Genomic DNA, 27,570 nt, shown 5'->3' with positions numbered 1-27,570 from the left:
CACCTGGATTTCTCGAGTTTGGGATTAAGCTCCAGATAGCGAGTGGCTTCCTGTGCAGTTAGTGTGCTATCCTGTTCTTCATTCAGAGATCTGCTCGACAGTGCAGTGGATCGTGGGCTGTAGGAGGGGTAGTTAGTGTCGTTGGCAGTGGAACCTGGCTGTAGATAGTCGCCTGAGGTATCACACACAGACATGAGCGAGCCTTGATCCATTGTTAGTTTTGTGCAGCGACTGGATCTGAGAAGATTGTCAAACAAGACACCATTTTTTGTGTTAGACAGACCCAGGCCAAACATGACTGTGTTCCTCTTAAGTAGCTACACAGAACAATAAATCAACGTGTCGATAAAAAAAGATAGCTCGTTATTCAGAAATGAAAGAAGAAACAGACGTTGTGGTTTCATGTAGAGTTGTTGCTTTGTGACTTTAGGACACAGGTGTCAAATATAAGTTCGGTGGCCAGATACAGCCCACGACATCATGTTATGTGGCCGCCAAAGGCAAATCATGTGTTAACTTCATGTTTCTTTCAAATTGTCTTTATTTTTAGGGATATGAGATATTGTAAGCATTTGTTACCAATCCCTCCTTTAAAATACACTGAAAAAATAGTTTATTCCTGCAGTTTCATTTAATGCACGTTTTGTGTAGAGACATTGACTGCGTTCACATGCAGCCAATAAACCTTTTAAAGCCCGAATATTGGCAGTATTCTGGTTTTTAAAAGCCATGTAAATGCGTGCAATAACCCGAATATGCCCTTATTTGGGTTTTTAAAATTGCGAATATGATGCCTGGGTTTCTCACTTTCCAACCCGAATATGCGTGCATGCATACGGCAATCGGAACATGCACAGGACACTCTGCGCATGTCTTTGTAGTATAGGAAGTGCTTGTATGTGCACTGTTTGGCGCGCAACCCACCGGAAATACACATTTAGTGATAGACAACACATGGCGAAAGCTAGATTAAGTACGACACCACACTTTTAAAGTGAGGAGGAAACCGTCTGCTTCATTCGTGCGATGAGTGACATGAATATAATGTGTTTTATTGACAAAATTAAGTAACAAGCGGGATGACATATGATTGTGTCATGCGTCCGTGCGTCGTCATTTCTATCAGGTTATTTACTGTAAATGCGGGGGGTAACTCTCTCCGCTCAATCCATGAAAACAGGTTACTCCGAATGACTCAGAAATTTTGACCATAACCCAAATAATGATCGCATGCAAGCAGTCAATTACGTGCAACTACTCAAACCATAGACACACCCACACAATCAAATTAAACAGAAATTAAACAGATTATTGCTCACATGAACAAAACTATGTTCTAACCAATAAAAGGTCTCATAAATCAATCATTCCAGCAAATATTTTTCAACGTCTCCATTGGCCCACTTCAGCCGAACACAGCATTGTGAACTACATAGACCATGATACTTGGCGTTGCTGAGCTGAGCCAATAGGAGCGCATAACTGGCCAAGCCTATTTCTTTGTCAATGCGGTTAATTATGTACAAAAATAGAATATTGTGATGTTTTTTTTATATGACCTTTTTTTTTTTTTTTTTACAATATCGTGAGCTTTTATACAGTATTGTGAGCTTTTTATATATCGCCAACCTCCCCACAATATTGTGATAACTACCGTATATCAGCTACGATAATTAATGTATCACTATTTCTTTTTTTTGGAGAACTTTATTTACATATATATTTTCCATTTTAAGTACACACAAACAAAAACAATCACTATTTCTAATATAACCTGTGTGTGTCTTACCCTTCGTCTGAGGTCACACTGTACGTGTCTATAGCTTCCTCCAAGTTAAATAGTTGTGGTGGTGGTCGCACATCTATTTGGTGGAGTGACGCAGAATTATGCAGCACCCGAGGACAGTCAGCAAACTGATTATACTCTGGACATCCACAGTGTGCAGACATACAAGAAATGTTCATATAGCAGGTAGAATATCAGTAGACAATTATATTTGGATGTTGAATGAGTGACTCAAGTTTTAACCATACCAAGCTGACTCGATGGGACATGACTGAATCTCTGTTGGCGGACATAAGATGGAGCAACCTGGTTTCTGATTTGTAGTATGGGGACACTCTTGACTGCATGCAACTCTGCAGGAAAAAAATAAAACATTTTTTGTCGATGTACACACACAAAAAAAAAAAAAATCGGAATAAATCTAATAATGTGAGTTGTGGGTCCAATTTTTTGGGACTAAAGGCTTTCGACTTGATAACGTGAGCTATCCTCGACCACCCACATCCATGCATCCATTTTCTGCAGTGCTTATACTACTGTATTAAAATCATAAGGACTCATGCAGAATTATTCATAGGATTTCAATAAAATACATTGGAAACTCAACCAAACAGCACAGGTAGTATCAAATTATTAGATTTTTGTAAGTTAAAATAATGTTTGATAGATTGAACTCTGTACAACAACTTCTCAGTCATTTGAATAATTGTTGTAATAATAAATACAGTGTCTCAGCCATTGCCACTATGACAACCACATTTATGCCTTTCATACTAATGAGCCTTAAGGTCTCACTTGTTGTGCTCCTAAAACTTAACATGTTTCAAGTATAGTTGCTTCAACAAATCATGTAATAATGCAAATTTCATTAGTTTGTGGACTAGACGTTTTTTTTACTGTCACTTTGAGAGTAGTTAATGAGAGTAGCATTTACAAACATTAACCTAAAGGTATATACAAAGTACTAATACTATGATATAATTCACCACTACTCACCTTGCTTGATGTGGTTCTTCTCCCATGACTCCCTCAAAACACCCATTTTGGGCTGAGGCCGTATGGACTGTTTCCATGGTAACATCTCCCTACTATTGAGCGGCGAAGTCTTAGGCTGAGTGAATATCTGAATGGTCTCAAATCCTTGCTGTTGTGGCAGACCATGAGGCATTTTGGGGTAACGCCTGGGACTGTTGAAGGTCTTGAGCCCATTTCCCATGAGGTCAACATAAAAGGTGCCATAGACACCACAGCTATCAGTCACAATGGGAACAGCTGAGTCCGTGCAGCTTGGCTCCTTCTTGGTTGGCACTTGAAAGTCTGATAAAACATGCATTCAAATATGATTGAAGTGGTATGCAACTCACTGCATAGCATAGCAAAAATTTAATAATCCACAACCAAAAGGCAACACAGGATCATGACGGACGTCCATTAAGTTCTTGGCGCTTTTAAAATTAAGTAAATACCACTTCAGTCAGGTCATGAAGATCACATGACACGCGAGAAATGGTGTCTAGATCCTCTCATGTTTTTCAGATACTAAAGTGCACTTAAATGCGCCGATACCATAAAGAGAAAACATCATTAATGGAGCAAACTGCAGCCAAATATATTAGGACAGTATACGTTTATATCAGGGGTCTTCAATCCTGTCCCTCGAGGGCCTGTTTCCTGCATGTTTTCCATCTCTACCTGCTGGAACACACCTGATTCAAATGATCAGGATCGTTATCCAGCTTCTGCCAGTCTGGGCACAATAACTACGGACTATGATGAACAGGACTAAAATCTCTTTTGAACCCAGATTCGATGAATGATTGACTCTATATAAGGGATGAAAAAAGACACCAAGGCTGTGCTGAACAACTCGAGAAATGCTGAAAAATGTACTGAAGGACCAGTGCACTGATAAGAAAGTCATTCAAGATCTTTCCAAATGCCGTATTTTTCTAACTATAAACTGCGACTTTTTTCCTAGATTTTGAGCACTGCGGCTTATGGTCCGGTGCGGCTATTCTGTGGATTTTTCTTCCACCGCTCGGGGCGCTCTAACCGGAATGACAGTACAATTCAATACAATACATTTCCCAGTGTTGGGGGTAACGCGTTACAAAAGTAACACAGTACAGTAATACATTACATTTAGGCAGTAACGACGTAATGTAACTTGTTACTCCGATTTATTTTGTAATATTATTACAGTTATTGAGTCGGGGAACGCGTTACGAATTTCGGGACTATAATACATATGTTGACATGTGTATTTTACATTTAACAAGTAGGTCTGTTTTTAACATCACTTGATCATAAGCTATTACTTCCAGCAATACTTAAATGAAAAGTTCCTGTCGCACTTGGAGCTACACGTGACAGCGTGAGTGCGCGAGTCAATTCTCTGCCATGCAATTCAATTGTCTTTACACCATTGACAACACCCAAGAGGGCTGAGAAGTTATTGTTTGTGACAATAATCACTGTCACGGTTTCATAAAATAAAATGCAAATCATAGACACAAAATACAAGCAAGAACAAACCTAAGTAAAACGAAGCGAATAAACTGCAAAAAAATAAGTCACTGTGCTTTTTAGATATGATTTAATGAACTTAGTGCCATCAATTGCCATATGTAAAACGTAGTGATTCTGATTGGCTGTTCACAATCAAAATGCAAATCATCTGCCGGTGACAAATGACGTCACGCTACGGCACCATCAATCGGACAAACTACAATAGACGCCATTATTAGAGTCTGATACGCTCGTTTCTTATTTATCTTTTTTTTTCAAATCACCTCAAAACCTTGTCTCCATGTCGTAAAAGAAAATTAGAATTAACTGAACATTCAATTATTATAAATAGAAACAATAATAATGAAAAAGGAAAAAACACTTAATCAGGTCAGTTTTGACTTCAATACATATTTTTGCTTTTATTACACATGCCCTGTCTGTGTGTATGTATCTATCTATCTATCTATCTATCTATCTATCTATCTATCTATCTATCTTGTTAGACTAATTATCGATTATATGTTATGCATCACTATTATTTGTGTGTAAATGGCAAATGGACTGTCACTTGTATAGCGCTTTTCTACCTTTGGTACTCAAAGCGCTTCACACTGTACCTCATCTACCTCCTGATGACGCAGCATCGGGAGCAACTGGGGGTTCAGTATCTTGCTCAAGGATACTTCAACATGGTCACAATGGATTGTGACCATTGTCCATTGTGGATTGAACCCACAACCTGCCGGTTGGGAAAGGACCACTCTACCACTGAGCCATGCCGCCCCCAGTATGTAAATTAATTTGAGAATAATGATAATTTCATTTGTGGTTTACAGTCTGTGATTATTTATTTACTGGACAAAAGATCAGTTTCAATATTTATATTTAAAAAAATAAATCTTATTGATACAAATATTGAAAGGTAGTGATGTCCCACCACACCATAGAGTCGAAACGTTTAATATTATAGACCACACTATAGAGTTAAATATGCTCATAAATTAACTTTACCAGCTAGAGTATGGCAGCAAATTTTGCATTTTCCTTTTAAGGTCTTGAAATCATGATTAAATAAATTAATCCCCGATTTTTGAAAAAGTAACTTAAAAGTAACTTAAACTTGAGTAACGCATTACTCTACAAATAGAGTAATATTGTAAAGAAACTTATTACTTTCACATGCAAGTAACTAGTAATGTGTAATATATTACATTTTGGAAGTAACTTGCCCAACACTGACATTTCCCTTTGACTGGATGTGACTGCAGGTGGAGGAGTTCAACAGGCGAGGGCGCATAGACTAGGTTATTGCATTAGGTGTTGTAATGCTTTGATTCTATGTTTTCCTAGAGGTTCGTGAAGTGCACATAAATGCGATTGGCTGATTGAACAGTCTGTTCTGTTGTTTCGATGTGAAATGCTATTGTTGATTTAGCACGTCTGATTTAGCACGTCGTGTGTTAGATTTGCTGACTTTATTAACATAAAACAAGACAGGTCTATATGTAGAATGTAGTAGAACAATAGATGGTGGAGTCTGGTGGACATTAGCTGACAAACTGTAGCGGCAGTCGGCAGTGAAATGAAAATAAGTACTGTTTATTTTCTCTTGGTTCTCTTCTGTTTTAATCAGCAACGTTGCTGCAGTGTTAAAAGGCACTGTTAGGAAAGAATCTGCTCAGGTACATACATGTAAATTTACAGTTTATAATCGTTCTGTAAATGCAGTAAATATAAAAGTTTTCAACATAGATAGGTGCGGCTTATATAAAGGTGCGGCTTATTTGCGTTTTTTTTTTTCCAAAATGTTCTTAAAAAAAGAGAGAGAGAAGAAGTGGGTGCGGCTTATATAACGGTGCAGCTTATAGCCCGGAAAATACGGTATGTAGATTACCTAGAGGTAAAATGACACTTTTGGAATCTCACAGTAAGAGCAACAATTTGGCTCTGATCGGCCTGGTTGAGGGCCTGTTTGAGATGAATGAGCAAAATAATAACAATATTAATGATATGAACAACACTAACAATAATAATAATAATTGGGCTGCGGCATGCCCGCGACCCTCATGAGGATTAGCGGATCGGATAACGGATCGATAATAATAATAATAATAATTCCAACGCGCTAAAAACACATTTCAAGTTCATAAACAGTAAAATGTTGATAAAATTAAAAAACAGACATTAAAATTCATCCCCCCCAAAAGAACTGGTTTACACTAACTTTAGTCTTATTTGCAATGATGTGCAAAGATGTGTTGTCACTCGGACAGACTTCCTAATTGATCTTTTACAAGTTATATTGAGAAGTCACATTCCTCAATGTTCTGATGTATGTAAACTGGGAAGTCGAGTGGAAAATAATGCATCCAGGTAAGAATTATGTCTGTTAACAGAACTATACTTGTGAATTGGTTGTATGACTTTATAGATCTACTTTTACTAGAAAAGTCAACTCAACCCTTAAAAATCATGAAAATAAACAAGCTGCAAGAATTGACTGTCATTAGAGAACAAAGGAACAAATAACCTGATCTAAATAACTGTCTGTTCCATGATTTTTGGAGGAATCATATTAAAGGACTGGCCGAGTGTGATGATGCTAGAGTGGCATAAAGATAACCGATCAATTGTTAATGAAGAAATGCCCTTGACATGATTATCCCCATACTTTATCTGTGCCAACACCCCCAACCCAATTCCGTTCTTTGTTCATGTATGTATTATGTTGAATGTGGTGCTGTCATTACATTTTTTGTCTTTTGTGGAATATAAAAATTTAGAAATTAGAGAAAACCACTTCAGTCACAACTGATCCGTTTCTAAATGTATGCAGTCAGTAGTAAGTACTCACTTGTGTTCCTCATCCCTGAAGGTTTGTGACCTTGAGCCCACAAATCTTGGTACTTCTTGTTAAAAGTAGGTCTCCAGCTCCCGGAGATCCACGGGGAGTCTGGAGCTGTCATCCTGAAGAGGACAAACCACAATGCAGGCAAGTTTCAATCAAGCATATGAGCATTCAGAAATAGGATAATTTACACTTCACTTATTTTTACCTGTGATTAATGAAGATGTCTTCACTGGCTTGTCTTCGCAAACCTATGGAGAAAAATCACAAATACTCTAAGCGTATCCCCGAACGCAACCACTACTAGTGAATGGGGATTTTGAGTGCGAGTCCAAGCTCCAACTATTTTTTGTAAAATACATTTTTATAAACTATTTCCCCCCAAAATGTGAGTTGTACTCTGATGCATCGTTTTAAGTGCGTGTCCTGACATTTGGAATAATTAAAAGGCTAGAACGGAAGGACCTCAGCGCTAGGGCTGAACGATTTATCGTTCTGGGACCGAAATCGCAATCTCAGACAACACGATTTCGAGATTGGCAAAGATGCGGTTTCTTTAAAGGGCACTTATTCCCCCACGCTCACCATTAGTGGCATGCTACTGTGGGCAGGTCCAGCGCAAAACTGGTTAAAAAAAACAGCGCTGTCCTACTACACGCTGTCGCAGCTGCTTGAATGCTAGGCGCTAAGCCTGTAGCAGCACGGTTTTATAATATGTATTCCGTGCAAGCAGCAACGAGCTGCGTGCTGCGCATCATCTCCTCAGTTGTGACAAATAAGCGCCCCCACTAACAAGTATCGTTTTCACCGCGGAGACGAACAAGGGGTCGCTAAGTGTGCTAATCGCTAAAGTGAAATGCAGAGTCGAGAATAGCAAAATAAGTGCTTAGGTGTCCAGTAGACTTTTTACTGAAGCCTGACTAGAGCCGCTTAAGGGTGGAGATCCAGCAGTTATGAACAGAAATGTTGTATTACAATCAACACGTATCTAGACAAAAAAATAAGGCGAGGGCTTCATTAGCAATTTAGCACACGCTCTAACACTGGCCGTAACTCGCCAACGGCTTAAATAACCCAATCGCAAATATTCTCATTGTGATTTTTACACTCACCATAACTGTTTGGACCAAAAGATTCAAATAATACCGTGATATGTATTTCAAGCCATACCGCTAAGCCCTCAGTCTCTGTTTGAAGCAGTTAAGTCTCTAGCAAAAATATGGGAAAAATATTGACTATTGTACAAAGAACATATACATTAGTCCAAAATGTAAAACATGTTGGGGTTAAAATTTGATTTTTATATACACAATTGCACATAAATGCATATTTATACTTAAGTAGTAGAGCAATATTTGAACTATTTTTAAAAACTTGAAAAATGACAAGAAAATCGCAAATTAAATCGAAATCGCAATATCAGTCAAAAAAAATCGCAATACAATTTTCCCTAAAATCGTTCAGCAATACTCAGCGCTAGCGAGGATTCGCATGGTAAAAGTAGTTATGAAAGATAGGAGGCCCAAGACCATTAAGACATTTAAAAAGCAGTAAAAGAACCGTAAAAACAATCCTGAAACACAGGGAGCCAATGGAGTGATTTTACAATTGGTGTAATGGGTTCAGATGTGTTTACCAACATGTTGCGACTAGATAAAATATTACATTTCATTGTGTCAATCTTTCAACAATACCCTGAATGGGCCTCTACGTCGAACTGGGGATATTTTTAAAGTTTTGCTTCATAGTCAATGATCCACACCTTTAGCTCCGTCACATCCTGGTATTAGGTGACCTATTTTGCTGTGTCGTCTTAGCAGGCAGACAGCTGCAACTATCAAAATGCACCACAGAAGGGCACCCATGCTGCCAATCAATACGGGGTCCTGGAGCAGCGTAAGCAAGGGAGACTGATCCAGTCTGTGGCTTTCTGACTCAGATGTAAATCTTATCTGTGGGTCTTTGAAACAAACAAAATGAATTATACCACAAATAATGTTCCACATGGCAGTAAGACAGAAGGAATTCCAGAAGAGTATTTGCATAGCCCTGAACATTATTCAAATATCCTTTAGCTTACTGATGACAAATCCATGGGGGTCACTTGGCACTCCTACTCCAGCCCCATTCACGGCTGCAAGGGTAATCCAGTAGCGTTTCCCTGGTTGCAGGGCAAAAATATCAAGCCAGTGCTGACTGCTATCAACGGTCCAGTTTTGGTACTGCTGCTCATATGACTCTACACACCATACCTGAATGAAGAAACAGTTTACATTAGTTTTGGGCAGTACTGTCTGGACTAGACCACGAATATCCAAACATTGCCTAATACTTGCCCAGTTTTTGCACACCCCATACTGTGATTCCTCTCCCACCGTAGGCCCTAAGAACTGATCGAACTTGTCTTTTTTAAACATAGCTTGTAGAGATGTCACAAAATCGGCAATATCGAGATATCGCTATGTTAAAATTGCCACAATATATCGTCATCATCATGTCACAATATTAATAGCAGAAAATCTAAAAGCCGACGTTGTTTTCCATTCATGCAGTTCCAACACCCTCTAGTGGTTAGTTTATTAGTGCAGTTTAATTTGATGGACAACTAGCCGAAACTAATTCTAAAAACAGAATATTGTGCTGTTTTATATCTATGTGAGCTCTATTTTTAACAATATCGTGAGCTTTCATACAGTATTGTGAGCTTTTATATTGCCAACCTCTCCACAATATTGTGATAATTATCGTATCCTGAGGTTCATATCATGATATTATCGTATTGTGATATTTGGATATCATGACATCCCTAATAGCTTGTTAAAGGAAAGCTGGGTGTGAAACTACTGCTTATTTAGCATAATGCAGAGCAAGTTGACCATGTGAAAATACAAAAGAAAAAGTATTACCATTTAGACACCAGTGCACTTGATGACAATGACTATGCTAACATGCAGTCCATAACCCTACCTTGTAAACATGTAAACATCTAAACATGTGCAAAAACTTGAATATACTCATATCTGAGTTTTTTAAAACCCGAATATGCTCACACTTGGATTTTTCAAAACCTGAATAAGACCCCTGGGTTATCAGTTTTCTAACCCGAATATTTGGTCATAAATACAATCAGAATACCTCCATTGAAAGGGACATGAGTTTGTGTTCTGCGCATACTCTATCCGCAAGGAATCTTGGTCTTTTGAGCACTGGGCATACTTGTATGTGCAGTGATGCCACTTACGTGCTGTTGCGAGAAGTGGCATCTTACATTGCCACTCGTTAAGCGAGCCCGGCTTGAATACATTGATTTCCCTACGGCGTTGTCGTTCTCTATGGCGAAAATGATACAGTGTGTCGTGTAACGTGGAGTATAAAAGCTTCACCAAAAGCGCCATGGTCAGGTGAAGTGATGGATCATTTGGTAAATATATTGAATGGACTACATTCCTAGGAGGAACATTGGCTTGAATTGGGGAAATTGACCTCAATTCTAAATTCTTAGCTTCAAATTTAGACACAAGAGGTCGCCAGTGGTTTAACACAGGACCACAATTCATGCGGAGAGACAGGTTCAATGCAACAGATATATAAAATCATTTTATATTGATGTATTATATACTAGTTGCTCTGCATGTTTCCTGTGTACTTGCTGTACTTGCTATGATATGTTGTGATCATTTGCTATGTTTCATTCATTTGCTATGTTTTGATGTGTTGTTGTTCATCTACAACATTGTTAATGAGATTGCTTTGTAGTCTTAGCTATTGCCACATATATACTCAGTAATTGCTTACTAGATGCTATGTTTGTGCCATGTAAATATTCTCACAATATGTTACATGTGATACGAGTTGTAACTATGTTAGGCCTATTACTACATGTGCGGGAAAATGTAGTAATGTGATTGAGAAACATAAGGTTGATTTTATTATTACTTATTGTGATATAGGAACTGGTGAAGCCTTAGGATAAAAAAGGAAGTATTAGCCTGAATGGTGGGATTTAATAAAAGCCATGTTTCATTGCACATTTGTAGGAAGATGATGGGGTGATGCTGACTGTATGCCACCGAACAGGACATGATTTATGGTCACACACCGATATTCTCTGTTGAACACAGGCCGGTGGGCGATAAGGCAGATTTCCAAATATGGAGTAAAGGTAATTCGGACAAGGGTGAACGATGAGGTAATGTCAGAAGAATCACGTGTTTTACAGTGGAATTATCCATGACCTCACCTCGAAGCTTCCAGAAGGATGAAGCCCTATAAAAGGCCTCAGCCTTCAGAGATCATTGCTCTCTTTTCCTTCTGCCAGCTAAGACGGGCTGTTGTCTGAGGGGCGCATGGAGAGAAGCTGCGCGAATAGAGATGTATTTTTGCTTTTTGATTCTCTAGTGTAAGACGCTGCGCCAAAAGGACTTATTTATCTTCTTTTGCACTTAACCAAATGACAGCGACGATAAGGTAACATAAGGAAAAACACTCTATTGTGTTTAAGAGAGCCTGTTAGACAGCTTACTTTTCCGAATTCCAAATACCTTGTCGATGAATTAGGCTTTGTGTTAATTAAGAACTGATCACTCTTAATTCCACCCAAAATAGACTAATGCTTAATTTTTCATTTTGATCACATTCATGTTTTTAATTGCATTTAAGCCAATTTATTTATTTTAATTATTTTCTTAAATGTGTGCCTTTTATTATTAAGGTTTATCCTTTCCATAATACAGGCAGTCCTCATATTACGATGTAGACGACCTACGACGTTTCGACTATACGATGCCCGTGCCTCCTCCTCCATTTTGTACCCAGCACCATAGTGACTACGTTGACATGCAGTCAATATTTGGGTTAAAGTCCAAATTCTGATTTCTGAAACATTCTGAATATCGCGTTTACATGATTGAGGGGACAGAGTTGCTGCGGCATTTGAATAAGTCACTGTGATGACGACGCACCGCGTTGTCACTCGAACGGACGTCATTTCCGCATGTCACTTTCAACTGTCAATAAAACACTCGATATTCATGTCACTCACACATGAACGAAGCAGTTCCTCGCTCCAAAAGTGTGCTTTTGTGCTGCGTCTCTGAGCTTGTTTACCTCTGCTTGTGTATTTGCGGTGGTTGCACTCCAAACACCGCACTTCCGCATACAAGCACTTCCTGTACTACAAAGACCAGAATTGCTTGCGGTGCGGTTGAGCATGCGCAGATTTTCTCGATCGTGTGTGCACGACGGCAGTATCTTTGCCTTTTTCGCCCTCCTCTCCTCCTTCTCGATCCACCTCTCAGCAGTAATGCCAAGTACAGCATTTTATGTTTTGATTTGAATGTATTTTCATTTTTTAATACCAAGCATTTTGATGTAAAATTTATGTCGATTTTAATGGTGAAATCCGACATACGTGGAAATTCAGGTTACACTACCAGTGTAGGAACAGAGCTCGTTCGTAAAATGAGAACTCCCTGTAATTAACAACTGGATTTTGTTGAATTGTCTCAATTATTGGGAGTTCAGATTTGGATGGAAAAATGTTTTGCTTATGAGACCAATGAGTAATATCATTTTCATTTTTATTGTATTTAGTGTATTATGATAAAAGGGTGTCTTTTCCAATTTGATTAGACTCTTTTATCACTACTCGTATTAATCATTTCCAATTATCATTTGATTATTGTAAACATTTTATTTCACAATTGTTCATGATTATTGATTGTAGTACGCATCTAGCGTGTTCAACTTTGACTCATGATTATTGTATGACTTATTATTCCTTTTGTAAATTTTCTTTTATTTTTACCATTCAACCTTTTTAATGAATAACTGCACCCATAACAACGGCATATGCCATAAATGAATTTAAATAGTAACGCCGGCTCAATGTAAACAAGCCCGAGCCATCCTACCAAGGATAGCTACATTTTTTAGGTCGTAACAAGTGCAAACGATTCATAGAGGTAGAGATGCCTAAAAAACGAGAGTGGTCGGATCATTCGCCTTAATTTTAAAGTGGTCACTCATTAAGAGCACGTGGACGAAGGAAGACGGGTTGACCTCGTAATACTACGACAGTTAGTAACTTCGACATATCTACCTCGACGCCGGCTTAAGAGAGCTTCCGTCCCTCCATGAGGCTGTGTTACTGCGGACGAGGGAAAAGGGAAAGTTCAAACCCGTTAGATGGAGAGCTGGCGAGGACTAGGACCAGTTTTAGTTCTCCAGTAAGTGGAATCTGACAAGTGCGTAAATAGACACACATATGTCTGCGTAGATAAGTCTGTGCGTCTGGTGTGTAACTCACTGGAAATACACAAGTAGAGGTAAACAAACATGGTGGAACTCAGGGGTAGCACAGAACCACAATTTTGTGGACATAAGTGTTTTTCACGGGACAGGTGACGACTATGTGTCGAAAGTAAGAAGCGGAAATGACGTTCATTTGCCTTGTGATTCGTGACGTTATCCGTATGTCACAGTTTAGATCGGGATATCCCATCTATCAACCAGCAATCAACATGTATTCTGGAGCATCTCTGTCTGCTCATGCATGTTATTGGGTTACTCCGAATGTTTCCGAAAGGAGAATTTTGATCTTGACTTGAATATTTGACTGCAAGTAAACATAGTGACTGTAACAGTGCACACTTGGAATAATTGGTAAACTAAAATAAACACAAAACAAGCCAAATAAAAACACATTGAGGAATGTACTGTTCTTGAACAGATGCCAACATTGAACTGAAACAGGACTACAGTAAACCTTTGAAAAGTGTCCATTAACTAACAAAGACATATATAGGGAGAAACAATTGTGGTCTACTGTGTATGTGCTGAAATGGTCCCTGTGATTGTGCTGCTCAAAAGTGATCCAAGGATGAAATGGCTCTGATGACTCATTACATTTGCTTCGACACATTCACCTTCTTCTAATTAGGACAAGTCATGAAGGTGGTACAAGTGAAGTGTGGATAACGAGAGAATAGATAAAAGCAACTACCTGGTAACCTTGTATGATCCCATTGTGACTTTCAGGTGGAGGAGGCTCCCAGTTCAGGTGGATGGAGTTATTGTGATCATGATAAACTGTTATGGACACAGCTTGTGGAGCTACACTGGGAACTGCATCAAAAACGTTATTAATTAGTTACCATTGAATTCAAAATTATGAAAATAAAACCATAGAATGAGTGAAATATTCCCCACCCGTCTCTGGAACTCTGAGGAGCCGTGTGTTACTCTCCCGGCCATACAAATTGCTGCCGTAGGGGCGAACCTTAAACTCATATTTGTAGCCTCTTCTTAATGGACCAATCTGGGTCTGAAAACTTGGCACTGTCACCTTTTTCGCGGCCCAGTCTGAGCTGACAGGTAAAAGGGAACGATGGAGTACCTCAAAGCCATCGAGGTAATGAGGCTGAATGGGGAGAGACTGGAGCTGAAAGCACACAATGAAGAAACGCACTTGATGAAGCAAAATGTTCTCTTAAAGGGACACCTGGATGAGCTTAACATTGGCACTTATATAATAGGTTTGCATGTAAAAATGACATGAGATCTAAAACGCCCCCCCTCCCCCCCAAAAAAGAGTAGTGATTTAAGGGCTTTTTTGTGATTAGATTTACAACAAATTGGCCCCCTTTTGGAGCTCGGCTTGTTATTTTTTCGGTCTCAGCGGTCTAGGTCACGGGAGGGAGGCAAGCGGGGTAATATTGCTCGTTTTGTCAGTTCTGTTGTCTAAAACGGCGACCAAAATGCAAATGCACATTGCTACTCTTGTCCATTTCAATTGTGAAAGTATAAAAGTGTTAAAGCCAATATTTTGGATCTATTGAGAGCAAACGTGAGCTCATCATGATCACCTCCACAAAATCAAAAATACCGTGGCGATTCCTTCTCCACTTACACAAGCTGAAGCGGACAAGAGCATTAATGCGCACATGAACCCCGACTGGTTATATTTCGGACATCTAATTACGCTAAACTCGTGTCAACTCTCAGGAGGCAGACGGCGGCTGGGAGCGAGCAGCAGGTAGCCATCAGGCAAGCCCTCCCCGGCGAACAGTAGGATAACAGCACGGTTAATAGCAACAACTAGCTTCAGGCCGTTAAAACAAAAGGCGTTAGCACAACAACATTAGCTTCTTCGTGTCCGTCTAGCCTGCGTCGATCTTCATGTCGCGAGGTTGCCTCCCAAGCAGTCGCGTGCGTTGTCCCGACACCGCACAGCTTGCAGCGTGAGAGTGAGCTAAGACCTCATCGAACACCAGGGCTGTCTTGATCGTGCGCATCATCACGGAGCGGCATGTGCTTTCAGCCGAGTGTGGCCGCATTGGAACGCACCATTTCGGCTGTTACGTTCCAAATTGGATGGCATGTTGTAGTTCGAAAAACTGGGGCCATTCCTCATCCAAATAAATGTGCACATCTCCTCATTCCTACTTCATTCTCTGTAAATATCCTGACAGGTGTTTAATGCCTCGCCCATCCTAACCGTGATCAGCACTTTTTTTTTTAGCAAAGAAGCAGTGTGCGCTCGTCCCAGCATAACTCTTTGTAGCTCTGCTCACTTACACATGTCCTCATTCTCATATAAATCAGCCACGGAGAGGGTAATCCTTTTGCTATGTTGAAGTGGGCATTAGTAGGGATGTCCACATAAATTTTGGTGCCAATTGATCGCCGTTTTTTGGACGTTATAAGCAATGAAAGTACAATGATTTCCAATGGAGAGTTTGTAATTGGTCCCTCCAGTGACTCCGACCGAGTCGGCCATTTTTCTCACTAGCAAGAGGCGTTATTCATGGAGTCACTTATTTCCTAATTTCTCCCAAATGTATTGATAAAATAGAAAATGACAACTCTTTTAATTTTCCCGATCAAAAAATATATAAAATGAACTTGTGAGTGAAAACATGGCCATCACTTTAATTTCTGTGAAACAGTGCTTACATACCTTCCATTGTACTTGAGATATGTTGGACCCTGGGGCCATGATTGTGACATTTTCTAGAGCCAGTCGCAGGGCTGACAGTTCTATGTGGAGATCTTTCTGTTTAGTGCTGGCAGCTACTGGAAATAAACGCAGCTTATCGTCAAATTTAGAACATCGAGTACTTTCACGCCTTCAGTTACAACTTAGTGACCCGACTCACACGTTTTTCAAGATACAGGCCATTGTTCGGGCATTGTTGTTGTTTTTTCTAATTTTGAGCAAAAATGTAAAATAAATGCACGGTATGATGGTAGTGAACTTAACTTTGGCACACACAAATAAAAAAAATCATAAATACTGTGACTCCGTGTACTCCAGTAATATAAGCAGGGTTCTACATTAAGCCTTTTCAGGCCACCACGAGACAAATTGTGGTGATCAGCATTGGCTCTGTGTATCGCTGGTGTGTGGCAATACCTCATATGTCAAAATTCAGTCAATTAAATATTTTGGCAAATAATAAATGTGTGTTTTTTTGTGACTGACGCTAACTTTACGATCACATGGAGGCCTTCCCAACATGCTTTGTTGCCATTTGCCACTTGTGTAGTAACACCTGTGACAATGTTATACCTCTTTACTGTTTTGGTTTTGGAATACAGTTACAGTGGTGCTGTTTGTCTTTGTGTATTAAATTACTGCAACTTGGTGACACCGTTAGTAACGGTAAAGGTAGTACAGTCAGTGCTACAGTAATGGCCTGTCTATAAGTGTTATGAGCACATTTGTTTAAGATGGGTATCATAGATTTAAATATCATAAATGCATTTTATTTGCTGATTTCAAAACTGATACACAGGCCGGAGAAAATTAATGTCCGAACAGGAATAGCGGAATAGCTTTCATTCAACAGAATGAGTAGATTACCACTGTGGGCCTGCCTGCATGTACTGTGAAACAGTAAATGGCTCATTAATCAGATATGGTGCTTTGATCACTTCACCCACACTTGAATAACTGGAGAAATTACAAAGGTGATAAGTCATTTATGGTAACTTGATGTTCTAGGAGACAGCGAATATATTATAATTAATTTGATGCTATCAATGTTATCGCTATGCATTAGACTAGCGACCGAAAGTTAGCAAGCAGCCATATCCCAAATGCAGAAATGGTATATGCACAGGGATCGTTATTGACCAATCTTAAGTGTTGAAAACGGCCTGCTCTCTTTGACGATGCAATATTATTGATTGAACAAACATGATGTTTTTGGGGTCTCCTGAAAAGTGATGATTTTGGAGGTACAACAATCCCGCCCAACACCAGCAATATATGAGTTTACCCAAAAAGTTCATTTTCAACCTCATATCACTTCACTAAAATAATGCATTCACAAGATTACATGTTTTGCTGAATGAAGAGCAGCACAGAAATCATACTGACATACTTTTACCTTCAACAAGTAGCTGTGCAGTGGCAGTGACCACACCAACATCGTTGACTGCAGTGCAGGTGTACTTGCCAGCATCCTGGGCTGTCACATAATGAATCTGAAGTGTCTGGTCTGGGTTCATAAGATATCTGTGCACAAATGTTACTTTTACCTTTCTGTTTTATTGCTGAACGAGTATACAAGTGAACTGAAATTTAAGTTTTACAGTACATTCTAATTTATTCAAAGGTAAAAAATAAAATAGTTTTTTTTCGGACTACAAGTTGCTCCGGACTATAAGTTGCACTCGTCAAAAAATGCATCACGAAGAAGAAAAAAATGTATTTAAGTAGCTCCAGGCTTATATGTCGCATATTTGGGGGAAATTTATTTTACAAAAACACAAGAACAAGAGCAGTGGAGCTCGGACTCGAACCTAAAATTCCCATTCTTAATCGTGCGCGCGTTCAGAAATATGCTCTGAGCGTGCTCAGCTTCTGTCCAACAGTTAATTTTTTTGTTTGAAGTGGCTTACCTTTACTAGAATCCTGCATCACATTGTGGCCAAAGGTAAAATTGTGGTTGATTATTGTGCCTTTTGCTGCAAAATCCTTATTGTGGCATAAGGAACTAAACTAGCAAGAATACTATTTCTTCAGCTTCCATTTATTTTTCTACTTTCTTTTGCCGGTTGGCAAATACTTTTGGTGCATTACCGCCGTGTTTTTAGCATTCTAAAGAAGGTGGCCACCGGTAAGGCATGTCGTTTTCTTACTTTTTCCTCTTATTTTCTTTTGGCGGTTGGCAAATACTTTTGAGTGCATTACCAAAAACCTTCTGGCTATTGATGTGTAATGGACAAAAAGTATTTGCGAACCGCCAAAAGAAAGTCAAAATGGTTTTGGGCGCCAAGGTCAATACAGAAAAGCCGCACCTTAGTATAAGCCGCAGGACCAACGAAACTATGAAAACAGTGTCACTTATAGTCCCCAAAATATTTTGGTGGCAGCTCAAACTCTATTTTGTTTTCTACAATTTTAGAGAAATAGTGGATATAAAATGCCTATCATTTTAATCTTTAAATTAAAACTTTTTAGCGTTTTAGGAGTTAAAGCAGCTGCAGGCAGCCATTAGTTCAATAGGCAAATAAGTATGTGAAACGGGACCGAGTGACGGTCCAACGGGCTTCTGACAGACTATAATAATAATAATAATAACAATAGCTGACAAACTACCTGCCCGACGGACCGACCAATCGACGATTACAGGATTGGTTCGGCTTGAAAAATGACGGATTGACGAATGACGGATCGGCAAATTTTAGTAAAATGCCCACCTCTGCTAGTAAGTTTCCCTGTCATTTATTTTGCTAGATAGGAGATTCCTGATAGAACACTGGCTGTTATACTGAACTTGTAATAATGGCCTCTACATAGTCTAGCCAAAGAAAACAGCCCCAAAGCATGATGCTGCCAGCACCATGCTTTGCTGTACTTATGGTGTTCTTTTGGTGATGAGCAGTGTTGTGCCTGCGCCAAACATTACTTTGAAAGTATGGCCAAAAGTTCAACCTTGGTTTCATCGGACCATGACAATTTGGGGATTCTGTTGTGGTCGAAACCAAGTTTGAACTATCCCTTCTCTAAATATCTTAAAACTGTATGAAATTAAGGTAATTCCTCTGGTTTCACTGCAAGGTAATTTAAACAACAAAAAGAAGAGTACAAAAAAAGAGTGATTTACAGATCACTACATTTAGATCAATATCATTTTAATCAAATGCTAGAGCTTGCGGTATGAATAAAACAGGCATTATATTGTACTGTGTATTGTACTGTGAAATTTGACATTCAGAATACCTGCCATTGGGCAGTGGCCCCTGCTCTCTGCTCCAGACCACCCCAGGTGGAGGGTCACCTTTTGCCTGACAGTGGAACTGGGCAGATTCCCCCATTCTCACAGAGACATTTTCTGGCTTCACCACTAACACTGGTTTTGCTACAGTAAAAGAGAGTAAATATGTTCTTAATGTGGAATTACATTGCATTTACAATAATGGCCTTGCGTTAATGCTGTAATTGAATGACAATTTATTACTCTGGAAACGTCTAACCGAGTACAGTGAGTCGAGCAGCCCTGCTCTCGCGCACCCCCATTGTGTTGCTGGCCACACACACATAGGCACCAGAGTGGTTTTTCTCTGCAGGAGCGATGATAAGCTTTCCATTCAGCTCCTGTATAGCGCACACACAAACACACGCACACCCACACACGCACACACACGCACACACACCAAAGCTCAGTGGAGTAAGAAATCACAATAAAAGTTGGACCACTTGACAAATGTACAAAATAGAATATTCAATTATCGGTGTAAATTTGATAACTATTACTCAGTTGACAGTGAGTGAAAACTGATTTATTTCTATTTTTTGGCAATACAGAAATCTAAATTACATTTGAGTATTAAAACATGCTGTAAAACTTGGTCTTAGACTACATTTTAAAACTGAACATTTAGCTGGAATACACATAATTATACAGCTAGCCATTATTCACATAATGGAGCACTCCAGGACAAAGTTAAATTCTTATTACACTACAATTCTCCCCCAAAAATATTAAGGATAGTTTTGATATACCCTTACATATATACCCTTTCCCTTATTTCCCTTATCGCAACTGGACTGTTCTAGTTGTCTGAGACAACATTTTGCTTCTCATCTGAGCAGGTTATGTTAGTTCAAGCACTACCACTTATGGCTAGTAAGAATAGCATTAGTCAGTGGTGTTGGTGCAAAATCCACCTACTTCTCCTCCAAGTTAGACGTCTGCCTCATAGCCACGAATGGTATCACTAAGTTGAAATGCGAAGAGGCCTCTCTGCCATCAACAGTAGTCATCGCATGGAAACGCCATCATTAATAATTGCACCCAAAAGAGTGACACCATTTGTGATTTTAGGGAGTAACTCTAGATTAAGACCTGCTAGGGTCAGACCTAGAGCGATGACGGGACACTTTTTAAAAATGACGGACTCACGAATTAATGTAATCTGTGCAATCGTCACTAATCGCGTCCGTCAGTGACGGACCGACTGCTGGACGCTCATTTTTCTGACGTCTTTTGGGGGGACCAAGTGATGGACCAACAGACTTCTTACGAACTTAATTGGCGAACTAACTGACTGGCAATTACAATTCAGTTTGTCACCAAAAATGACGGCGTGACGAATGACAGGCGAGTACCCTGACCACTGACGAATGAAGGACCAGCAAAATTTTGTAAAATACCCACCTCTACACATGTGTATAGAATACAACCTGTATACAACCTGTGTACAATTTAGTCAACAGACAGATTTACAGACGTAAATCCTCTTCTGTCCTTGCTTAGTCCTTTTTTTAAAAAATCCTTGTTCTCAGTCCCCAAAATGGGACGGAATGCCCATCTTTGGTAACCAACATGCAAAAATGGAATTTGAAGATAGTCAAATACTGTATCTTACAGTGTAGTGGAAGTCAGTGTAGTTGATTGGCAGGCCATCTTTTCTCCACATAATGTTAGGTTCTGGGTGTCCCACTGGGGGGGCACAGTTTAAAACAGCCACCTCCCCCTCTGCCACCTCAACATCACTAGGCTGCACAGTGAAGGCCTCCTGCAGTGCTACAAAATACAGAAAACAGCTGAGAATTAATCAGAGATCAGGACTGAAAGGGGAAATCAGTCCAAACACATTTTTTCAAGAATATGTTACCAGCAGGCCCACTAGTTGAAACACGGCATTCTGATTAATATAGCGTTTGTGGAATATGAGTTAAGCAGCAAAATCCACCCCTTTTTTGCCATCTCAGGGGGCGGCCATTTTGTCACTTCTGTTGACTGAGTCAGATGTTGTGTTAGTATTCATCCACCTCTCATGATTTATTGTTTGTAAATGGCAACAACAGCATGTAGAAGTGTATATTTAATATATATTTGAACTAATGTCTGTAAATAGAGTATGTGCAATTTGATTAGCATGTTACATGGTTTACATTTAGTTTTTTTCTTTTTCTTTTTGATGGAAGTCAAGTCAAACATATTTTTTTCAAGAATAAGTTCTATTGCAAGCCCACTACTTGAAACAAGTCATTCTGATAAATATTGTGTTTGTGGAATAAGAGTTAATCCACCCATTTTTAGCCATCTCTGGGGGCGGCCATCTTGTCACTTCTGTCGACTGAAAATGACATCACAACTGCTCAGGGCTCAGATGACGACCAATCACAGCTGACCTGTTTTCTGACGCTGAGCCGTGATTGGTCGTTACCTGAGCCCTGTGGCTAAAAAAGGGTACATTTTGCGGCTAAACTCATATTCAACAAATCCAACATTTATCAGAATGCTTTTAAAATCATCAGCCTTCTAACATTTCAGCTCCTGGTGACATCCATAAAGAAGCAACTGGCGGAAAGACTGGTGGTGGTTTGTTTCTTCCATATTGATGTTGTCAATGGTATGTTGTTAATCAACTTGTATTCTCTATTAGATTGTGCCTCTGAACAAAAACGTTTTGATATATGTTTATCAGATGATAAAGTTGCCGTGTTTAAGGAAGTTATTGCTCTCATCATTGCCCTGATGCCATGTATCGTCTCAACATCATTTCGACACTAGCCTCGGCCCCTCTCAAATTAATGAACTTGTGGACGGTACAACTAGGCTCCCTACCAGCAACTGTAGACTCAATTACAAGTGTGTGCATGTATGAGAGAGTGAGAGGCAGACAGAGAGAGAGAGAGAGAGAGAGAGAGAGATTTGTTTAATTGGTTGTGCAAGTTGCCCCACTTAACTTATTCACTGCCAGACATTTTCAGACCCTCTTTTGACGTTTGAAAAAAAATATAAATAATGTCCGTGGGATTGAATGGCTGGACTGTGAAAAGACTAGTAAATTCATCAATGGCAGTGAATGAGTTAAACGGGCCATGCCTGTACATGTTTGTATATTCTTGCAGAAATTAACTTTGGATAATCCATGCAGATCTTCTCGAGATGTGTCATGTTTTGGGGCTATTGCTGGGCAACATGGACTGCCTCTACAGATTTTCTATTGGGTTGAAATCTGGAGACTGGCTAGGCCATTCCATACCAGTCAACTGAATCTTACAAAAGTTCTAATTTGCCCCTACGTATCAGTATATAGTCTTACATATTACACATTATTTTCCAATGGCTGCTGTCACGTGAACGGAAATCAGCTATGTTACGGCGTACATGTTTGAAAAGGTGTATCCATCTGTACAAACTATGCCAAAAGTGTACAACTTGATTGGTCTATCGAGGCCTTCAGACAGGTATGCCATTCCAACACCTTGCTTCTAATAGAGTCACTTGCTTGGGCGGTATGTTTGGCGTCACTGTCATCTGGAAGACTTAGCCAGGTTCCATTTTCAATGCTCTTACTGAAGGAAGGGTTTTTGCCCAAATTCTCATGATACGTGGCCCCCCCTTCATCCTCTCCTTAACACGGCTCTGTCATCATGTCCCCTTGGTAGAAAAGCAGCCCCAAAGCATTATGTTTCCACCCCTATGCTTCACAGTGGGTATGGTGTTCTTGGGATGCCACTCATAATTCTTCTCCCACCAAACACGACAAATAGAGTTTATACCAAAATGTTATATGTTGGTCTCATCTGACCACATGGCATTCTCACAGTCCTCCTCTGGACCATCCAGATGGTCAACAGCAAATATAAGGTGGGCCTTGACATGTGCTGTCTTAAGCAGGAGAACCTTTTGGGTGCTGTAGGAGTTAAATCCATGACAACATAGTGTGTAAAAAATGATCTGATGACCTTTGTGAGTGTGGTCCCAGTCAAAGCATTTAGCATCAGGTCCATTCTTAGGCCTGTACTGTTCATTCTTAACATGCTTCCCCAAGGCTGTGTTATTAGAAACACTCTGTTAACTTCCATTGCAATGCTGAAAACACAAAACTTAATTTATATTTTTCTTAAATTGGATGCTTGGGAATTTCATACTACTGAGCTCAGGTAAAGGTAAAATGATAAACTTTGGCTCCCAGGATCTGAGAGTGAAAGTATGTCATGAGATACAGTAGCTGCTAGAGAATGCTTTGCGCTCATCTCAAGCAGTACAATGAGGAACCTTGGCATCATCTTTGGTCAGGTTTATCATATAACTCCAACAAAAGTGTCAAGGACAGCGTTTTTTTTCCACTTGTGGCTCTTTAATGAAATGCAAATTCTTGTCTCTAGGGGATGCTGAAAAACTAGGGCATTTTTGTGACATCTAGGCTGGGTTATACTGCCACTGCGTTGCCAACATATTTCAATATTGCCAAACAATATAGAAATTGCACATTTTCTTTACACATTTTTTAAAATACTGTACATTGTGTTGTTTTCCATGAAAAAGTAATATCTGCCTGTAAAATAAATGAAACTATTGACCCTACTGAAGGACAACAATGCATTATCACGAAGAAATGTAACGCCAAATACACAGAAATACCAAGTGCTTTTTAAACACGTCTAAACATTTGAAAACCAATGACAGACAGACACCTCTCTGACCCCATCTTATGCCCCTAATTTGGTTAAATTATTTTAAAACCGACTCAAAGAATGGAACCAATCAGTATAGAAGGTGATACTGAAGTGTGTTGTTAATCATTTGTGGGTAGACAGCACAGCCGCGCGGGGCCCCCCCATCTGCATTGGTTTCTATTGTACATTAGGGTTAGGGTTAAAAATACATCTTCAAACTGGACACATTTTAGTTTTGCACCACTATTGTTTGTATAAATAGCATTTTTTAATGTAGAATTTGACTGGTCAATCCTTCAGGAAAATTCAGCAGAAGTCTTACCTGCAATGTGCAAGGATGCATTGTTGCTAATGGCTGTTCCTGCACTGTTCCTGGCCACACATGTGTAGACACCCTCATGTGAGTGGCCATGTGCACTCCCACTCACACTCAGGAAGAAGAGCCTATCATCGGACAAAATCATGGGCTGCAGTTGGCCATCTCCCTTTGATATCTCCAGGGGCTGGCCGTTGTGCAGCCATTCAATGGTGGGCTTTGGGTTTCCATCCCCCCGGCAGGAGAATGTGGCAGGTTTTCCAAACTTCACCACTACATCAGAAGGGTGGTGCACAATGCGGGGTGGCACATCTTCAGCACAAACTCTGGCACCTGTTGAAACAATTCAGATTGTTTTTGATGAAGTTCTAAAATGTGTGTCCATTGTTTGCATTAGCATTCTTCTGTATGAGTGTCTCTTTCCAACTGTTGAGAACATATGGAACCAGAACTGTGCCAATATATTTTGGCATTGAAAATATTGCTGGCATTATTAGAAACAGATTTAATAACACCCAAAAGAATATTGGCAAGGAAAACAATTCCATTGTTAAATAAAGTATATTCACTAACCACTGGGCAGATCAAAAATATATATGGGCCAAAGACACTTCATAACTCCTGTGAACAACCCAGGCTAAACGTTGCTCCTCCCATTATGAAAAAGATTCTGACAAATGTCAAGACGCATCATTTCAACATTGGCCTACTCATGCTTCCTTAACAGACACAATCGCTACTTTCGTATTATCCAGGGCTTTGGTGTCATCTAATCGTATATTTGGTCATAAATAAAGATGACCTAAATGTAAATAGATGAGTTTTCCATCGAAAACATATACACAGGACTGGACCGATAATTCAATATCAATATGTATGGAGATTGACACGTGATCGATATCAATAAAAAATGCCTTGATTAAACGTTTGATAGAAAAAAAAATGAAAATAAACCCAATCGTAGCATTGTGCGTGATGTAGGCAGCGTGCATCCACCTCCAAACACGAAGAAGTTAAACCAACAAAGAAGAACAAGCTAACCGAACATAGCATGTGTGCAGGCCCGGCGGCCGTGCGTCACACTCTCACGAGCTAGGGACGTAGCTTCTTTCAAATAAATGACCAGTCGACTCAGTACAACTCTTACAATAAAATGATATTATACATGATAACCCGATTAAACACCTCAAGATGGAGACGTGATGTACAAGTAAAGGAGTTCCCTGTCTTTGACATGCTAGCGCCATTGCTAGCCATGTCCGACTCTCGTCATCCCACTCAAGTTAAAATCAAGCAAGTAAAATATGAATGGACTATGACAATAATGAGTCCACTAAAAAGATAAAGTAGTCCTAAGATGGTTGGTCAACGATTATGTATGTACTGCAAGAAAGTATTAATTCACTTGCATTGTATGAACATTGAATGAAGGCTGATGTGTACCAACAATACTGCTTTTGAGTAGCACCTAATGAAAATAAGCATTTAATGCACTGATGGAGGAGAAACTGCACATTACCACTTGTAGTCCCGGCATTTTCCACTTCTGCTCCATGCCCCGTCCCCTTTACAGTACTTGCGAAGTCCACGAAAGGTACTCTTTGTCTCCATTGTTTTTCAGATTGTGCATGCTCAGCCCTGCACTTTTATAATGGCCAGTCATTTTACAAAGGGCATACTTGGATAAGAAATATTTCTAATGAAAATCCTTCGTGAATGAGAATTTGATTGTAGGATACACACCAACAATGAAATTTTACTCTGCAAATCTCACAATTGTATGCCATGGTGACTTCTGGGTGAAATCTGACTTTGGTGAAATCTGTGCTTTTCCACACAAGGAACAACTGTGTCTGAGGGGTGGGGAGCGGCTAGTAGGTGATCAACTCGTTGAAACTCGTTGGTACTTAAGAATACAATGGAAAGAAATTAGGGGTGTGGTACTTATTCAATTGCGGTGGGGGGAACCGGAGTGCAGACAAAAATCTGCTCTTTGGGATTACAATATTGACTGATATGAAATACTTAGGTTGGTTTTCCAGACAGTTTTTCAGACATAGAGCCCAGCCCTACTAAGTACTAGGGGTGTAACGGTTCGCTGAATCACATTTCGGTTTGGTTCGGTTTCTTGGAAACTTTGGTTCAGTATATTTTCAGTACAAAAAAATAGATTTTTAAAAAAACATATGTTTATTTTGGAAAGATGACAAGTAAAAGGTATATGTTTTAGAAAAAATAAAAGTGAACTATTCGGGTGATATTCTAAGAAATTACACCAGAATAAAAAAATACACTAACAATAAATATCTCTGAATTATTAATATGACTATGACACATCTAGGTATTCAAGTTAAAGACAAGTTGTCATTACAGTACATATATACACTTTTTGTGATGAAAAAAATACATACAATAACAGTTACAATTATTGCTTACTATATTAAAACTCTTTTTATAATGAAATATGTATAGCAACTTTAAAGTCTTTATGAAATTATTTACACTTTTTAGGCATTAACATTTTTGAATGTTCAAATGCATATTGTAACAAATTGAATTATCTGTGTTGTGGTCTGATTTGTGTTTTGCTGAGTTGTGATGTTTCCGAGGTTCGTGAATGCTTCGTACGGCTCGTGAGAGGAGCAGCGGAGAACGAAGGAGAGAGCTGTTGTACTTTGTTTTTGGCTAAAAAGACTGCTTGCTTCCTCGTCTAAGAAACATTCAAAGTTGGATGATGTTGTTTTAAGTGTTATTATGTTAGACGTGCTACCCATCTCATGTAGCAATGTCGGCACACAACTTTGGGACTTAACACGTACCTTTCCCCATCGGCGATTTTAACAGGACAGCCAGAATGTTCCCAAACAGGAGACTGCAGTGTATGGGAGACCTTCGAGCTCTGACTTGTTTGCTTATTCGTTTGCTCCCCTTTAGTGCCGCCGCCCTCCTCTCCCGCGTGCAACAGTCAATAGCGCTCGCGCTATTAATAAAAACTGATCAGAAACGGTGCGCAAGGTGGACCGAACCGAACATACCATACCGAAACGTATTAATACAATCATGTGTACCGTTACACCCCTACTAACTACATTATGTTTAAAACTGAGTTTATCTAATCTTTATATTGACCAGTTTATTTCACTCTTTCACAGTAAGGTTGACCTCTTATTAAAGGTAAAATA

At 39.5% G+C, this 27,570-nt stretch overlaps 1 protein-coding gene across 7 annotated transcripts in view; it reads right to left on the bottom strand.

Annotated features, from left to right (window-relative positions):
- The window catches only part of robo4 (roundabout, axon guidance receptor, homolog 4 (Drosophila)), a 37,994-nt gene that overhangs the window by 5,695 nt on the left and 4,729 nt on the right, over positions 1–27,570 (bottom strand). For 6 of the 7 annotated variants that reach the window (XM_086012866.1, XM_086012867.1, XM_086012861.1 and 3 more), the window contains 16 exons: positions 24,395–24,721; positions 21,027–21,184; positions 19,632–19,752; positions 19,378–19,516; positions 17,540–17,667; positions 16,105–16,220; positions 14,355–14,586; positions 14,149–14,270; positions 9,226–9,397; positions 8,908–9,105; positions 7,354–7,396; positions 7,152–7,264; positions 2,783–3,103; positions 2,035–2,139; positions 1,790–1,925; positions 4–237 (listed from right to left, as the gene is read on the bottom strand). In XM_086012866.1, coding sequence (XP_085868992.1) covers positions 4–237; positions 1,790–1,925; positions 2,035–2,139; positions 2,783–3,103; positions 7,152–7,264; positions 7,354–7,396; positions 8,908–9,105; positions 9,226–9,397; positions 14,149–14,270; positions 14,355–14,586; positions 16,105–16,220; positions 17,540–17,667; positions 19,378–19,516; positions 19,632–19,752; positions 21,027–21,184; positions 24,395–24,536 — 2,480 coding nt within the window. In that variant the 5' untranslated portion in view covers positions 24,537–24,721. The remainder of the gene's footprint in view (positions 1–3; positions 238–1,789; positions 1,926–2,034; positions 2,140–2,782; positions 3,104–7,151; positions 7,265–7,353; positions 7,397–8,907; positions 9,106–9,225; positions 9,398–14,148; positions 14,271–14,354; positions 14,587–16,104; positions 16,221–17,539; positions 17,668–19,377; positions 19,517–19,631; positions 19,753–21,026; positions 21,185–24,394; positions 24,722–27,570) is intronic. The other variant, XM_086012862.1, reaches the window with a different exon arrangement.

Source organism: Filicampus tigris, chromosome 17 (assembly GCF_054856515.1).
Source record: "Filicampus tigris isolate MCC_2025a chromosome 17, RoL_Ftig_1.0, whole genome shotgun sequence".
In the NCBI taxonomy this organism is placed as follows: domain Eukaryota; kingdom Metazoa; phylum Chordata; class Actinopteri; order Syngnathiformes; family Syngnathidae; genus Filicampus; species Filicampus tigris.
Note: the sequence above shows the minus strand (reverse complement) of the source record. Positions and strands in the feature narration are given on the sequence as shown.